The sequence below is a fragment of the Gavialis gangeticus genome, unplaced genomic scaffold (genome assembly GCF_001723915.1).
Source record: "Gavialis gangeticus isolate Ggan-Ray unplaced genomic scaffold, GavGan_comp1, whole genome shotgun sequence".
Taxonomy (NCBI): domain Eukaryota; kingdom Metazoa; phylum Chordata; order Crocodylia; family Gavialidae; genus Gavialis; species Gavialis gangeticus.
Genome location: NW_017729022.1, coordinates 126,849,090 through 126,865,318, shown reverse-complemented (window position 1 = coordinate 126,865,318; position 16,229 = coordinate 126,849,090). Strand labels below are relative to the sequence as shown.

Sequence of the window (16,229 nt, the reverse complement as noted above, 5' to 3'; positions counted from 1 at the left end):
CCCGCTCCCGTCAGCCCCCGCGCAGCCGCGGTCATTTGAAGATGGCGGAGGCCGCGCTGCCGCCTGAGTGGCGCCTCTACCTGTCCGCGGAGCGTGCCGCCACCTTCCGCGCCTGGCCCTTCACAGAGGGCTGCTCCTGCACGCCCGGCCGGGTGAGCCGCGGGGAGGGGCGGGGGGAGTGGAGTGGGCTGGGCTGGGCTGCGCTAACCCTCCACTGCTTGGCTATGGCGTAGATGGCGGCGGCGGGGTTCGTGCACCACCCGAGCGACAACTCTCCGGACGTGGCGCAGTGCTTCTTCTGCCTCAAGGAGCTCGAGGGCTGGGAGCCTGACGACGACCCCGCGTGAGTTTTCCCCCTCCCCACCGTGTGGACGGGTGCAGCCACGATTGCGATGAGTGCAGCAGGGGCTGAGCCCAGGAGGGAGTGGGCTCGGGAGGGCTGTGGAGTACAGCGGTGCTCTGGGAGGTAGCCATCATCCCAGCTTGGTTCTTTCACCTAGGGACGAGCACCGGAAGCACTCCCCTGCCTGTGCCTTTCTCTCCCTTCAGAAGGATGTTACTGACCTGACGCTGCAGGAGTTCCTGAAGCTAGACAAGGAGCGGATGAGAAACATGATTGTACGTGTGGCTCCGCTCTGGGTCCTGCTCACCCCTGTGCTGAGTTCAGGGAGGTTAATGCAGCCTCTGATCATGAAGTCTGCATGTTGACATCCTGGCCCCACAATATGACTTCCCTGTTGTGCAGCTTTCTTTCCTCGTTCCCTTTTCCCTCTCCGTGTGCTGCCAGGATTGGTTGATCTCCTCTCTGTCATGGGTTGGGCCAGACAGTGTGTCTCTGTTTCTGTGCCTTTGCCCTCTCCCCTTTGTCCTGGGAAAGGGCCACTCGGCTATAAAGCAGCCCTCTGTCAGCTGAGTATGACAGTGCCTGTCCCTAAGCTGAAGAATTTCTCTTCTCTTTCCAGAAAAAGCAGATCTCTCAGAAGGTGACAGAGGTTGAAGAAGCAGCAAAGGACATGCGCCGCTACATTGCAAAGCTGACCTCCTGAGTGCTGCTCTAGTTGTTACTTGCAGGCAGCATCAGGCATGTAGATCTGCTCTTGTTTGACTGCTGGAGTGATTGCATTTCTTCAGACAGCGGCTGGTAGTGGTGCTAACATTGCGGTCATGTCTTTGTAGTGGCCGAACAGCTCGTGTTGCCATCATACCATCCAGTGGCTCCAGCAGGAAAGTCTGAGCCTTGGGTAGATCTCTACCCTCCCTGTAAAGGGCTTCTCACTTCCATCTTGTTATTCCTAGCTGAGTGCTCCCAAATCTCTCAGTGGCTTTGAAAGTCTCCTGTACAGTTCCACTTTTTGTTTTGATGCATTTACAAATAAATGTCTATAAGACAAAACACTGAACAAAGATTTATTTTTACTCTGCTCAGAACACTTCCTACAATGAAACTTAACACTTGTCCTTTTACAACAGTCTGCATGAGAGGTTCCCAAACAACTTTTTTCTTATTGTGCACCCCCTTCCAGATTTACCAGCTGCTGACATACCCTTACCAGTATACTTTTTATCTTAACCCTTCAAAGCCAATTATTATAAGGAAAATTAAATCTGTTATTACACAGTTTCTCCTGCATAGTCACCTGGAGATGTCCTACATCTCCCCCACGGTACACATACCACAGTTTGGGAACCCCTGGTCTATATGATTCATAATGCATTATACTTAAAAAGTAAAATAGGCTGATCAGTCAATCCTAGATCCTACTGGTACCTCCACAGAGTTGATGAATAAAGCTGAAAAGGCACAGGTATTCTCTTGAGGTCTAACCCTGAAGTTCTTAAGACTTCTTTTTGAACTACAAAAAGAATCTTGCTTAAGGATTTTAGATAGGATTCGAGGCTTTTGACATTGTAGTCAGATGTCACTGATTTCAATGACACCTAATTAAAAAAAATCCACAGCCTGAAATCTGAAGGAATTCAGTGCAGTCCCATAAATTTCTTCTGACCATAAATAACCTCCAGCTCTACCTTCAACAAGGTGATTGCAGTCAGACATCAGTCAGAGTAATATTTTTGGGTTTGGTGAGTTTGTTTAGCAGTCCCTGTCCAAGTTTACTTGTAAACAATGCTATTATTTCTTTATTCCCAGTCTTCACAGCCAGATCGTATGCTGATTGTCCTTTTGCATTTTTCTTCTTAAAGCTTGCATTGCAGCTGTAAATAAGAAGCAAAATATTCAAGCTACTTGAAAATACTGGGATCAGAAAGGAAGTTGCTTACAACCAGATTCTGCTGCTTATGCATGCTGTAATGGGAGTGAAGGCATCTGATTCTGCTGGCTCTGTTATGCAAGACAGATAGTGATGCAATATCAACTTGAATTGAGGCCGCACAGCACAAGGAAGCTCTTACGTGTTACTAGTTATTAGTTTTCTGTAGTGAATGTAGACTAGAGTCCTTCTGTTCCTCAAGATCTGTAAGGATTCTTCCAGCCCCTAACAACTATGAAACTGCTGTACTTACCCTAACAAGACTTGGATGCATTTCTTTCCCTCTAATCCAAATGAAACAGCCTCGTGAAGAGCAGTGTTACTATGCCTGAACAAAAGGAATCAAATTTTACCATGTGGTTTGATGTGACTGGTCAATCACATTCTGCTATGGGAAAACAAAGAGACAGATGAGGATTGGATGACAAGATCTTATGGCTACTTAGATATAGTTCAAGGTAGCTAGCTGTGTTAGCCTGAAGTCAGGCAGAAGACAGGGCAGAGTGTCACCTTAGGAAAACAAGTTGTATGCTACCTTTTCCTAATGGTGGAGAAAAGGATTGAAATGAGAAAAGGGTGACAGGAGAAAAGAAAGAAAGAAGGCAGGCAGGGATAGAGTGAGGGAAACATTTGGAAGGGGTAGTAAACAGGGATCTGGGACTCCAGTTTCCCACAGGAAAAAAAAATGCAGATTACTTCTTACCCAAGAAAATGTGGATTTTCATTTAAACAGAAACATGGATTTTGCAGTGAGCTTGCTGCAGGCTGACAGAGTTCTAGCCTTCAAGGGGCTGGGGGGAGTGGGAGGAGGGCACTTAGGCAGGGGATGCCATGTGCATGTTTATGTACGTGGCCATCAGGCAACCTGGAGAGCAGATCCTACAGGCAAGTCTGGCAGAAGGAGGAGGGGGTTGAGGCCCCCATAGGGGGGGAAGGAAGGGAGCTGGGCAGGGCTGGAGCTGGGGTTGGAACATGCAGCCACGGGGCCATGGGCAGGGAGTGGGCAGCTGCAAGTAGCTTGTCTGAGGGTCAGGGCTGGCTCCCTGTCACTATACCCCTGAGAGGAGGCCAGGGGACCTGTGCACAGGGTGGGGGCAGACTGCCTGCTGAGGGCTTGGGCTCTTTACCCTGCTGCCCTCCCCTGGGCTCTGCAGCCCAGTGGGCAGGACCCAACACATCAGGGCAGAGCAGGGCTAGGTCAGGAAGCTTCTTGCCATGCAAGCCCCATGTAGCCCTGGCAAGGCATCCCTTGCCAGGCCGGCAGCAGTGTGGGGTTGTGCCCCTCGCTGCTGCAGGGCAGATCACCAGGGCAGTGCAGAGCTTGCAGTGGCAAGGAGCTTCCTTGCCTAGCCCTGCTCTGCCTTGCTGTGCTGGGTCCCAGCCACTGGGCTGTGGAGGCCCCAGGGGACAGCAGCAGGGCAGGGAGTCTGAGCCCACAGTGGGCAACCTGCACCCGCCCCGTACACATATCTGGGGCACACGGGTTCCCCCAGGGAGTGCATGCAGTGGCAAGGAGCTGCCCCCCGACTGCTGCAACAGTTGCCACCTCCCATAGCCAGCAGCCAGGGCTCAGGTGCTGCTGCAGGGGGCAGGGTGCTGCGGGACCTGGGTCCCTGGCTCTACAGCCCTGGCAGCTGGGAGTCCTCTGGCAGGGCGGGAGAGGGAGAGGAAGGGAGCTGTCAGTGGGGAGTCAAGGGCACCAGCAGGGCTGGGGGCCTGTGGCTTGGGAATGAGGGGCCTGGACCTGCATTCTGTGGGGACAGGGTAGCTCTGATTTTCTATGATAAAAAACCCCAAATCAAATACCAAAACTTATAGGCATAGTATAGGCAACTGGTGCCACCTTAGGAGGGGGCAGATTGAGGCCCCTGCAGTGAGGGAGGGGGTGGGGCAGAGGCAGGGGCTGTGGTGAGTGGGGCCCTGGCTAGGCCAGGTCATGGAACATTCGGAGCCCAGGTGGCTCATTCAGAGGCGCAGGGGGGCTCCTGCCACTGTGTGCACCCTGCAGGAGGCCCAGGGGGCACGTGCTCCCCCCAATCTGTGTGCTACAGCTGCCCTGGGAGCAGTGCGATGCCTCGTGGATCCCACTGCTGCGTGGGCAGGGCGCGGCGCAGCCCAGTGGCAGCAGGCATGTGGCATCACGCCACTCCCAGGCCAGCTGCAGCAGTGCACAGAGCCCTAGTGTACAGCAGCAGCCACCTCTGTGACCAGTGGCAACGCACAGATTGGGGGGGCAGGGGAGGGGCATGTTTCTTCCAGGCCCCCACCAGGGTGCATGCAGCATCAGGAGGTCCTCCTACCCCCACACTCCTGAATGAGCTGCCTGGGCTCCAATTGTTTGAGGTAGATCCTGGGTTCCACTTTAATTCCAAAAGTAATCTTGTGCTTAAAAAGGTTGGAGACCACTGGTTTAGAGAATGATCACTTACGGTCCTGACTGATGGTCAATATCTGCACCTTTCTGCGCAAGAACTGGAATCACTTCATCATGCCCATTTAGGACAGCCACTGTTAAAACAGGTCGGTCTTCATTATTTATGCAGTTTGGGTCAGCTCCCTGAAGTACAGAAAAGGAAGACTAGCAGTTAAATTAATCATCCATTTCCTGTTTTCATATAACAAACATTCATCACAGTGAAATATTGAAAAATATTTTAATGCTTAGAAAATGTTGAGAAACACACAAACCTGGAAAAAATGAACTTTCATGAATTTGTGTCTGTTCCCTGTCATGCTCTAATATTTGTCTGCAGCACAAAAAATAGTAATAGCAAACAATACCTGGCTGCAGAAGCAAAAAGGGTCAAATTCCTTTGGGTGGCAGGGAAGATTAATGTTGCAGCTGCTCTGTGGCTACTACCACAGGCAAGACAGGTGGCACAGCTGTGCTGATAGATTTAGCCAGTGCCATATCATTTCCTACCCAGCTTTCCCCTGAAACCCCACCATATTTGCATTATATTGTGCAGTGTATGAGAGTGCAGTTGGAATGCACTGTTGGTGTGACATTTCTATTCCATTAGACTGCATCAGTTTTCTGCATATTATGTAAAGCAGTGTTGTCCAGCTAGTGGCCTGTGGGCCACATGAAGCCCTGGGGCTCCCAGTCTGGGCATCACACCCCACTTTGGTCTCCAGCTGCTGTTGCTGGAGTCCCTGAGTTCCCTCTGCCCCTGGGGGTCAGGTGGAGTGGCATAACCTCTTGGGTTGAGGAAGCCCAGGGCCAGGAAGCTCAAGGGCACCTGGAGCCCCCAGGCAGTATGAAGGCACCAATGTGGTACAGTGACAGAAGGATGGAGCACTGGGTTACACACACACGTGGTGGGGGGGAGACACTACGGCTGGGGGAGCAAGATGCATTCGGGACATGTACAATAAGAGGTGGGTGTTGTGTGGTACTGCTGCGTGTGGCCCCTGCAGTATGGGACCAGGGGTGTCTGCGGTCCCCAACCACACAGAAGTTGGGCAGCCATGATGTAAAAGATCTGGCTCTAAATGACAGGATGAGACTTCACAATAGATTTTGATTTTTTTTCTTATGACGTAGTGTTGTTAGAGGCAAGGGAGTCTCCTTAGCATCACTTAACCATAAAGTTTGGGAAATGTATCCAAATGTAAATTTATTTCCTTTATGGTTTTATTTAAAAATTTCTTTATAATTGGGCATTTAAGTGTTTTACTCCAATGATCTGGCATCCCAGGAACAATTTCTGAGGTTATAATATTATAAAAAGTCATAAATATGACTTATGAATATGACTTAATGCTTATGAAATAACCAGATGCTGGACTGTCTCCTGAAATTCTGAGATAGAAATGACCTAATTTTAAACTTACTTCATCAAGCAATTGTTCTACCATAGAAATTCTTCCCTCACCACTTGGGCCCACTTCTTTCAGTAGCTGTCTAGCCTCAGGCTGTGGAAATACAGAGATCAACAACAAAACGATTCACATAGTAAGAATTTGATTGCATGTCCAGATTCTGCCCTTGGATACAGGCAGACAACTTGAAGTGAAGGATGCAAATCAATCAGAGGGAAAAAATGTTATACATTTGAATCTCACCAATCCACACACAATTTCCTTTAAATAGAGTTGTTTCCAGTTCTGAGCAAATACTGAGCGAACAACAGCACTACAGGCAGCTAAGGTCCCCCTTTTGCTAGCACTTATGCATATGTTTAACTATGTTACCACAAGCAGTTCCACTGAAATAAATAGCTACTCAAGGTAGTCAGGTTAAACATGTAATTGTTTATAGGATTACAGCCTAAACCATCCTGTTTTTACAAAATAGGAGGCATGATATTTACCACGGCACAGTGAAGTTGTGTGTGTGCATAAAATAAAAGTTGTTTTACAAATAAAACTAAACTCCAGTTTTAAGGTGCATGAAAAAATACAGTTTGTGATGCACTATCCTTTTTAATTGTTCACTGAGGCTAAAGTTCAGACCTTGGTGTACTGATTGGGTATGTGGGCTCTATTATGTGGCTATGAGTAGAAGGAAGAGGGGATTGCTAGACCGTGGAGCCATTCTATGATGTTAACTGGAGCCAATGACTTGAAATAGCCTATGCAAACAGCACCTCCTAGGATTTTCAGATGTGGTAAAGTCATTTTTGGCTGAACTGTAGTACAAGCAGATTTGTTTGTGAAACAGCTGGGATGGTATGAAATGCTTTAAAAAGTAAAAGCTTTTTCTTGTCGCTTTTCAAATACCATAGAGTGTGGCTTGCTGAAATAAGGTATCTTGTGGGTGGAAGTGATTGGAAGGGCTTACATTGCTACACTGACAATCATCTTTTTTTTCTTAAGAAAGCCTTACATTCACAGAGTCAGTGTGTACTGTATTTCTTAAGTCAAAGTAACATGGTAAATTTCTCCCCCATTCTCTCCTTCAGATGGATAAATAGTAGGACCATATGTCAACACTAGTTTCCCTTTAAAAGTTTCCATTTAATAATCAACCTTCTCTGAAGCATTAAAGTTCCTGTTAAGTAACCAAGTGATAGAATCTCTGCCCCTGCCCCTGTTTTTATGAAAGCTTAGATCCTTCCATTGAGCTACTTGCATTTGGTTCAGATGGGAATTTTTCTCATTAGAAATAAAAACTGCACAGTTAAAACATGGTTTTTCAAAGAGTAGGAAGATGTTTGATTAAATGCAGTTTTTGAAAACTATGTATATCAGCCAACTATTTTTATTGTACATAAAATGCTTTCCCTAATCAGTGTTTCAAAAAATGTTTTTCCTTTGGGTGTCCCCTTAGATGCAGTGTTAGCACTTCTACAACTCAAATTTCCTTCCTACACTCACAAACTTATAAAGCTGTAGGAAATACATACGGGCAGCTTGTCTTCTTTTTCTAGAAATTTTCTTGTCTTCTTTGGTCTTTTTACTTTTCCTTTAGGGCTTGAGATTTGACCCTCTTCACTCACTAAATAGGGAGAATTTGGTGTTAAAATTCAAAGCAAGTCCAGTAATGCAACAAGAACTTAGAACCAAGGTATGCAATCAACTGATCATTCAATAAGATGGCCAAAGCAATACATCTGAAGCAGTTCTTGCTTGGGGCCAAATGAAAAGAGAAAAAACTAAGTTTCTATTTCATTTTGGCTTATTAACTTAAAACAAACCCCCAATTAAGCTTAGGCAAAATTCTGAAACAAAAACATTCTTTTTTTCAATGAAAAAAACATGCTTTGACTTTTCCAGAATTTTGTTTTCAGACGTTTCCAGCTAAAACTATTTGCTAAACTTGCAGATGGGTTCATCTGTCCTCAAACTGCATTTTTTAGCAAATGATTAATTTAAAAAATTACCCAAGCGTCTACTCAAGAGGCAAATGTGGTATATGCAATGCAATTGCTTGGGCAGGGTAAATCCATTACTGTACAGAAGTCCAGTAAAGAAACCTGAGCTGCATTTAGAAAGAGGTTAACTTGTGCTGGCCATTTGCACTGGAGTGCATTTCAGCTGAAGTACATGGGAATCTAAATGGCTCTTAATAGTTCTGAAAACCAGTTAGCTCTTAATGCATTGCCTGCCATTCCCAAACTGCGGATCAGTAGGTTTACAATTAGCACTAATATTAAAAGACACTGATAGACATTTATGCAATCATTAAAAAAATAAGGACACAGTAATTCATGCATTCTAGTGCTGACCTTGTAGGCAATGACAGTTCCAGCAAAATACCAAAATTCAGTAAGAGGCAATCACACCTCTTACTGAAGCCAATAGAAGCAGTGCCAATATAATTCCTCTGCAAACTGGGTCACCAGATTGTTTCAGTTGCCAACTGTAGCAAAACCTAGACTCTATAAGCAACACCTCAAAATTAATAACAAACATGACTTTGATATATTACTGTCCACTGGGAGCCATACAGTCACTGGCCATTAATATCACTTGGATAAAAACACCATGCTAAGCTTAAGTTGCAGCTTGCTGAATTTTTCAGCTCTTCTCTGTGGATGAAATTCAATGTCTGTGAGAACTAAGCAATACTTGCATAAGCCTACACATCACTTAAATGTTGTATAAATCCTATTTTGAATTTTTAAATGGCAAAAATGGTATCAGCATATATGGGGTACACCAGGGGTAGACAACCCCCGACATGGGTGCCAGAGCATGGCACACAAAGGCATTTTGCTTGGCACGTGTGTCAGGGTGGACAGTGGAGAAGGGGTTGGGGATGCACTGCCACAACAAGGACTGGGCCCCTCGCAGCTCCCCCACTGTCTGCCTCAGCACATCAACATCTTACAATTTGGGGCTGAGGTGCTTTTGGCACTCTATCCAAAAATGTTGCCGACCCCTGGTGTACATTGTCTGAAAAAGGATTAATTTATCAGTGTTAGCATCCAACATTAAACTTATGAGAGCTAAAGCTATGTTTATGGCAGACTACAAAGACACAGGAATACTCACCTAGACTAGGCTGACTATCATATAGGCCATCTCTGCCTTCTGTCACAGTGCTCAGATAATGATTGTCAAACTTTATTGGTTTGCTTGTAAGAATACCCTAGGGAATAATAAAATGCACACATTTAATTGGAATATTATGTAATGCTGTGTAAAATCCTTAATAGCATGAAATGGGAAGAGATTAAACATATGAAAATATATACAGATGTTTAATGTCTTCAGTCTCAAATTAGCTGCAGTGTAGGATGAACTTCATACTGTTCAATATTTGTTTTACTGCAAAAATTTTAACAGTCTCAGAATTACGAAATGCCAATTCACATCAAAGAAAAAACCATTCATGTTAGCTAAGAGATCCCATTAATTTATTGCTTATCAAATGAGGTAATAACAATAAGAATCCAAACACACACATTTTTAAGCACCTTTCATCAAGATAAGCATCTCAATATATCATCTAATAGGAATCTGAGTTTAACTGAATGCCTTGAAAGGGTTGTGAATAACATTTCTAGCTTTTCTTTAGGACACAGTTAAGCAAATTAACATTAGGGAGGAAAATCCAGCACTTCAATTTATAATTAGCCAAAGTTCTGGCAAGTGCTGTCTCCAAGCTGTATTTAGAATTAGAAAACCTGTCCCCCAAGAACACTACTTGCAGACAGGAGAAAAGGAAGACTCTTGAACAGGAGGAAAGCAGTACTAAGGCTATTTAAAACTTTGTCAGTTGAAAGTAGGATGTTAACAGCAAGCTTAATAAATGCCTTTGCACTGAATGCAAGGTGATAGCTACAGGACCCTGAAGTCTGGTTTAATCAGACAAGGATACCTGTTCAACCAGTTTAAGCAGAAAAAGTCAAGATTTCTTTTTCTGAAGTGATACATTAACACCCTCTCAATAAGAGAAATACTTGGTTAGAACAGAATTTGGAATACACATTCTTGCAGGAGTGAGCTGTCAAACAACTGCTATGGGCTCCAGGGGGCCACTTTCCTAAGGATGTACCTGTTTCCCCAAACTGACCTTGTTTGTGGCAAGAACATAATTTAATCTGATACTGACTTCATAATCATCCTCATGGACTGTAGCAGAAATAATCTAAAGGAAAAAACCAAAAGTTAGCACCCCTTTTCAATAAAAGTACAGGAAGAGAGCTTCAGGAATGCCAAGTCATCCTGCTGGTAAGTTGACATTTATCAACTAGACCAGTGAAGAAATAATAATAGTTCACACTTGACTAATACACACTTATAGTACAGTACCAATATTAACTCCCATCTTACCTGAGTGCTGGGGTGAGAATTAATAACAGGTGGTATTTTGAGATAACTGGAAAAACCTGAATGATTGAAAATGTCAAACTTGTCTAAAACTGATATTAATGACACCTTACACTCTAATTCCAAAGTGTTTAACAGACCATGGACAAGATTCACACCTGTCACAGAAAGGTGTCATTTATACATACATACCCCTCCACACATTTTGCATCTGCAGAGGCAATTATGCCCAGATACTCTAGTGCACGGAGTATAGAACATAATCAAGCTAGACAGGGCTTACCACAAGGGAAAACTGGCGCTAAGTATGCACATGTAACTGAATCTGTCCTGTGGCCTGCTCACTTCTGGGGCTGTCACATGGCTCCAGACTCTTGGGGCATGGTTTCTGGGGTACCTTGTGCCATCCTGGTCCAGGATTGCTTACTACCAATGGGGAACTGCTATTTGGGTTGCACCAGCTTGTAACAGTACAATCTGGGTTGCAAACAGACTGCTGTACAAGCATAACTCCAGCTATGAGATGCAGCTAGTTTTGGGAAGGAACCATGGGTACTTTCTTGTGTGCCAGCTACCTTACCTTATAAATCTCAGGAGGTAAAGCACAGTTATTTATTAGTTCTGTTTAGTTTTGCTGTCCTGTTCATTTTTCCATTTTATAAATTATTCTCTCCTCTTATTGTAAGCTGCCATGAGCCTTTATTGGGAAGAGCAGCATATAAAATGGAATTAAAGAAATAGATAAAGTGGCTGATAAACAAATAAAGTAGTCACGAGCTTATCACCTTGCCAGAGTTGACAAGACTACAAAAACAAGTGGCATGGGAGAAGACTGAGAACTTTTGTGTGCAATTTATCATAACATTTCTACAATGCATGAAAAATTAGTAAGAAGTGTAAATAAAGAGTAGACACTTGGCACCTGCCCTAAATAATCCCTGATCCTTTTCTTAGCAACAGTTTTATTACACTAGGATGCCAAAGATCAAGAAACTGCAGAAATACCCCCAGCTCAGTTATTTTCTGTTTCAGGAATCTGCAGTTCTGAACCCTTTAACAAATAAAAAATAATAATAGTAATGTCCAGTGGTCTTGAATCTTATCTCCACCTAGTACATACCACATTTACATCCACATTAAGTTTCCTTTTCACTGCCAGAATGGGGCCTTATTGCAGAACTAAGAATCAGTCCCAACATAGGTGTGCTGGAGCATCCTGCTTCCAGAAAATGACATATGGGAAATGCCCATGAGATTCTTTCTCCTTCTCACATTAGATCATATGTGGAGCACTTCCATTTTCCACACTTGTTTCTGTTTGGTGTGAGTTTTTTCCCCATTAGTGACTGTGTTCAGTAGCATTACACAAGGGAGAAGCCTCAAATCCCCACCTCCTTAATATACCACAGTACAGTCACAAATAACAGTTTTAATACTGTTTGGTGACATTAATTAAGCCAATCTCTCTAATATGCACAAGTCAAGTACCTCAAATGGCACAGTTTTCAGTACAAATAATACATAAGACAAAGGGAACTACTGCTATCTACTGGTCAAATTCAGTCCTGAACCATAAACTAAATCCTACTTGTGAGTAGAACTTAAATTAGCAAACTAGCCTTGTTCTAACTCTCTGCACATGTAATTCCATTCTTTCTCTCACTCTCTAAATCACCTGCCCTGGCATATATGGTAAATTGAACAATGACTCTGCTTTTGGTCCACAGCAGCCTTGAGGCTTTTATTATCTCCTTTTGCTGTGATGTGTTTCTAAAAAGGGTATGTGAGAGACATAAAGGAACTACAGCCAGGGAGAAAGCAGAAAGAACTGAGCAGATGACTAAGACAGAAAATGGAATAGATTGAAAGAAGTTAGAAAATGAGAACAAGGAGATAAGAGAAAACAAGCAGGGAAAAATAAAAGAGAAATGAAAACCCACATAGGTGACTAAAGGCAATAAGGGTACATTTATTTTCCAGTTACTTAGATGCTATTTTCTGAACAAAATAATGGCTTTTTATCTGATTTATTTTCTTTTCAATCCTTCTGTGATACTTCACAGGTAGAATGCTAGCCACAGATGTATTTCTTACCTTTCCCATACGAGGTTCTCCAACCAAAGCCCTGAACTCTGGGTGGTTCTGAGCATAGCTTCTAAGGTGAGCACAGATATGATCCAGCTGCTTTCTCCAGTAACCTAAAAGGACAGATTTATGCAGAAGAAAATATTCTGTAATTTTTACCAATAACTGTTGTGCTGGTGTGATTAATGAATTGCAGATCTTGACCAGGACAAAGAGCACTGGGTTTTGTTAGCAGATTCAGCTGACCAAGGAAGAAGAAGAGAGAAACTGCACCCCTTAAAAGAGTAAAATAATGTACTATCTTTTGGAAATGGAGGGCAGCAATGAGCCAAATTCCTTCTGAGTCCAAAACAGCTGAGAACCTCTAGGCTATAGACTCAATCTACCCTGTGAGACAGGGAATCAACTCCAGAAACAAGCTAATGTTAGTGCAACGTTAAGAGTTAATTAGCATGAATTACTGATCTGGTTTTCAGTATACTTGACTAGTTCTGCAGAGCACAGTGAAACTGAAAATGCAAGCCAACTCTGAAAATTGCATATACTGTAACCTGTTCTAGTTTGCATTACCTACCACATTACTTGACAAATTGTTTATAAGGGAGGACTGTACCTGAGAAATCAGGAAGCACAGTGGAGTGGAGGATGAACTCTGATACACAGTTTTTAGGGAATGGGAGGAGTGCTAACAAAGCAATGCTGGCTCAATAGCTCAGCTCTCCTTGCTTTTTCCTCCATCTAATCCTCCTCTTGAAATGCATTCCTGAGCTAACAGGACTGACAGCTACCTTCTCATCTTGCAGAATCCTTCTCAAAACCCACTACTGAAGCTACAAGAAATAAGCTCATGCCAGGCAGAGACATTTTATGCATACAGCAATCAAAAAATATTACCACTGGAACTGGTATTAAGTGTGCCCCATACTGACTGGTCTGCTTGTACCCTGTACCTCTATCCTCAGTCTTCCATCTGTTCCTTGTCCAGTACATTGAGATAGGGTCTGGGCACTCCATGTTTAGGCAATGTCTAGGATATTTTAGATTCTGCCACCATCTAAATAATGATTAATAACTCAGACTAGGGGGGGTTTCCAGTGATTTTGCAGCTCAAATCCAATATTTTCAATGCTAGAACGGGATATATTTTATAAATTTTAATGAAGAATGGGAAAGAAGGATTTCCTTTGAAGCTAAAGCGTTTGAGTATCAGGATCTGACCAGCTTTATTTTAGAGAGCACTTAGGGAAAGTACAGAAAGTACAAATCCTTTTGCTGAAAATAAATCATGTAGGTGACAACAAGCCTCATTTAATTGAAATAGAGAAGTCACCTTGACCTTACCATTGCCAATCTTAGCATTGATAGAGGATCGCAGTACATACATGAAGCCAAATCAGAAAATAAGTCCTGCCACATGGCTTTGACAGTACAAGAAAATTACACTGTACAGGAAGGAAAATAGACTTTGTGGACTCTCTGCGTTCTGTTGATAATTCTTAGATAGGCTACACTGTACCAAAATGTTATGTATTTGGATTAAAATCAGTGGGCTCTGGCTTCCTACTAGCTTGTATAGCATTTAGCACATAAGCCCCAGTTCAACAGGGGCCTCCAGACAAGACTGTATTATAAATATTAATTAAATAAACAAGAGTGAAAGCAAAGACTAAACAAAAGGAATAGCTCTCTAACCATTCCTCTCCTGGAGGAACATAAGCAAAGCGGACTTAGGAAGAAAAACAAATGTCCAACATCAGCCATGAAGAAACCACGACAAACCAGAACAACAGGACTTGTTCTTCCTGACAGTCTTGAAGAAGCATGTTGAGAAAGGATACGGGAGGGGGCTAAAGAGGGAGATGATCTACACAGCATCCCTCCTGGTCCCTAAAATATTTTTGCTTTAAATTAAATTAGAGCCTGAAATAAAGAATAAGTTAACATAATAAAAATGCCCAGCTGAATTGCTATTTTCTAGATGTGACCCCCAGTAAGTCAGTGGTAGTTGCATTAGATTAGGCTAAAGCTAAACTGAGCTGCTTGTCTTTCACGTGAAAATCAGGACATAAAATCAGGATGCCAGAAATATGCTTGTGTCCATGTGGTGCCAAGCTACTTCTATTTGAGGTGTATCTAAAAGGATTTCTGGCAACCTTGAAGGGAACACCTGAGTTTATGTTGTCAGCAGCTGGTTACACCTAGATATGACTTATTTACTGTACATGCAGTAGAAAGGGGAGGCTCTTTTGTTATATTTGCTTCAGAATGCCTTTGGTTCCTGCTCAAACAGCTTGAAATACAGTAGAAAAAAAATGTACCATTGAGCAAAAAACTGACACCTCAGTTCCACTGTTTCATTTTCCTGTCCAAACTGTCTTTTACATTTTCCCCTGCCTATTTAGTGCTTCTGGCTAGTTCATTCCAGGGGGAACAGGACAACAACAACCCCCCCCCACCACAACCTAGCTGTTATTTTTAATTGTTTACATTTTTTAATTAAAGTATCACTAGTCAAATATAGGAGTTTGAATTAGAGAAAGTATGAACAACCTGCCTAGCATAACCGAGAGCTGCCTGCATACTAGCACTCTGGTCACGAGTCTCTGGACTAGTAGAAAGCTCAGCATGACAGTGTGGACAGTACAGAAAACTGAGTTCTTATGGTTGCCGGACTTTAACTGTGGGAGAAACTCAGTTCCATGGGCCTAGCAGATTCCAAAGAACTTCTTTCTCCTTTACTAATAAGCCTCCAGCAAAGGCACCTCTGCTGACTAACGATATGTAAATTAGCAAGGTTTCATGGCAATTCAAAGCTTCTTCCCAGCTTAGCCTGGTGAAAGGAGCTCAATCTCTCAAGAGTTGAAAACTGCACTGTCAATGAAAGGATATAAAAGTCTTTAGAATTAAATACTTTTTCAGGGCTATTCAGGGCCAGTCCCTTAACTTTTTCTCTGACTAAACTCCTTGGCATGTTGTCACGTACGGCATTTCACTACAGGGATGGATCTAATAAGAGATTCCATGTAACAGAGCAAGGGAGTGTAAGAGCTATTTCCCAGGTATTAATGTTGCCTTACCTGCAAATTTACAAAATATGGGAAAAGGGCTGAAAGAGTCATTAATACCATGAAGGTAGAGTTGGGAGCTCAAGGTGTGTCTGATTTTTTTCTCCAAGACCTGAGGAAGGGTACTTCATGCCCAAACACTTGTCTGTATCCCTGAAGGCCGGGAGACATAGAGAGGGACAGATGGGGACACCCAGCTGCCTGTGACCCAACTGCCACGGGGCCACTGAGACAATCAAGCACCTCCTCTGGGTCTGCACCTGCGCCAAGCAGGCTCTGAGCGGCAGGATCACTGCTGCTGCAGCCCTAGGAAGCCTCCAGGGCCCCAGGTAAGGCTGTTGGGGCCAGCCAAGTGCTGGCTCCAGCCTCCCCTACCCCACCTGGGGTAACCTGCCACATGCCAGAGGGTGCATGGCATGGGAGTTCCCCAGAGACAACTAGCACTAGCACAAGCTGTACCATGCTCCTTGTCCCCAGGGAAACAAATGTCCACGCTGGTGTGCATGCAGCCTAAGAGTCTATCTTAAAACTTTTGTTTTCAGCTTACACTGGAATGTTTCCAGAACACTGGGGCTAAAATCTCTAA

The 16,229-nt window shown here is 43.7% G+C and overlaps 2 protein-coding genes across 3 annotated transcripts in view; one reads left to right on the top strand and one right to left on the bottom strand.

Annotated features, from left to right (window-relative positions):
- Positions 1-15: 15 nt before the first annotated feature.
- On the top strand, positions 16-1,942 carry BIRC5 (baculoviral IAP repeat containing 5). The gene is made up of 4 exons (XM_019516144.1): positions 16-152; positions 234-343; positions 501-618; positions 963-1,942. Exons 1-4 carry the CDS (start codon positions 42-44, stop codon positions 1,044-1,046), a joined length of 423 nt encoding a protein of 140 aa, XP_019371689.1. The 5' UTR covers positions 16-41; the 3' UTR covers positions 1,047-1,942.
- DZANK1 (double zinc ribbon and ankyrin repeat domains 1) overlaps positions 1,053-16,229 on the bottom strand; it is a 58,478-nt gene continuing 43,301 nt past the window's right edge. Inside the window, exons 14-21 of one of the 2 annotated variants that reach the window (XM_019516140.1) lie at positions 12,588-12,691; positions 10,237-10,311; positions 9,213-9,309; positions 7,622-7,713; positions 6,108-6,188; positions 4,700-4,827; positions 2,524-2,598; positions 1,053-2,214 (exon numbers count right to left, since the gene is read on the bottom strand). In XM_019516140.1, coding sequence (XP_019371685.1) covers positions 2,049-2,214; positions 2,524-2,598; positions 4,700-4,827; positions 6,108-6,188; positions 7,622-7,713; positions 9,213-9,309; positions 10,237-10,311; positions 12,588-12,691 — 818 coding nt within the window. In that variant the 3' untranslated portion in view covers positions 1,053-2,048. Of the gene's footprint in view, positions 2,215-2,523; positions 2,599-4,699; positions 4,828-6,107; positions 6,189-7,621; positions 7,714-8,839; positions 9,310-10,236; positions 10,312-12,587; positions 12,692-16,229 lie in introns of those variants that run through there. The other variant, XM_019516139.1, reaches the window with a different exon arrangement.

Excerpts from the sequence above, each read along its gene's own strand:
- BIRC5 (XM_019516144.1), top strand. The coding sequence starts at position 42 with ATGGCGGAGGCCGCGCTGCCGCCTGAGTGGCGCCTCTACCTGTCCGCG. Across the intron at positions 153-233 it reads GCTCCTGCACGCCCGGCCGG|ATGGCGGCGGCGGGGTTCGT; the intron begins GTGAGCCGCGGG and ends GCTATGGCGTAG. Across the intron at positions 619-962 it reads AGCGGATGAGAAACATGATT|AAAAAGCAGATCTCTCAGAA; the intron begins GTACGTGTGGCT and ends TTCTCTTTCCAG.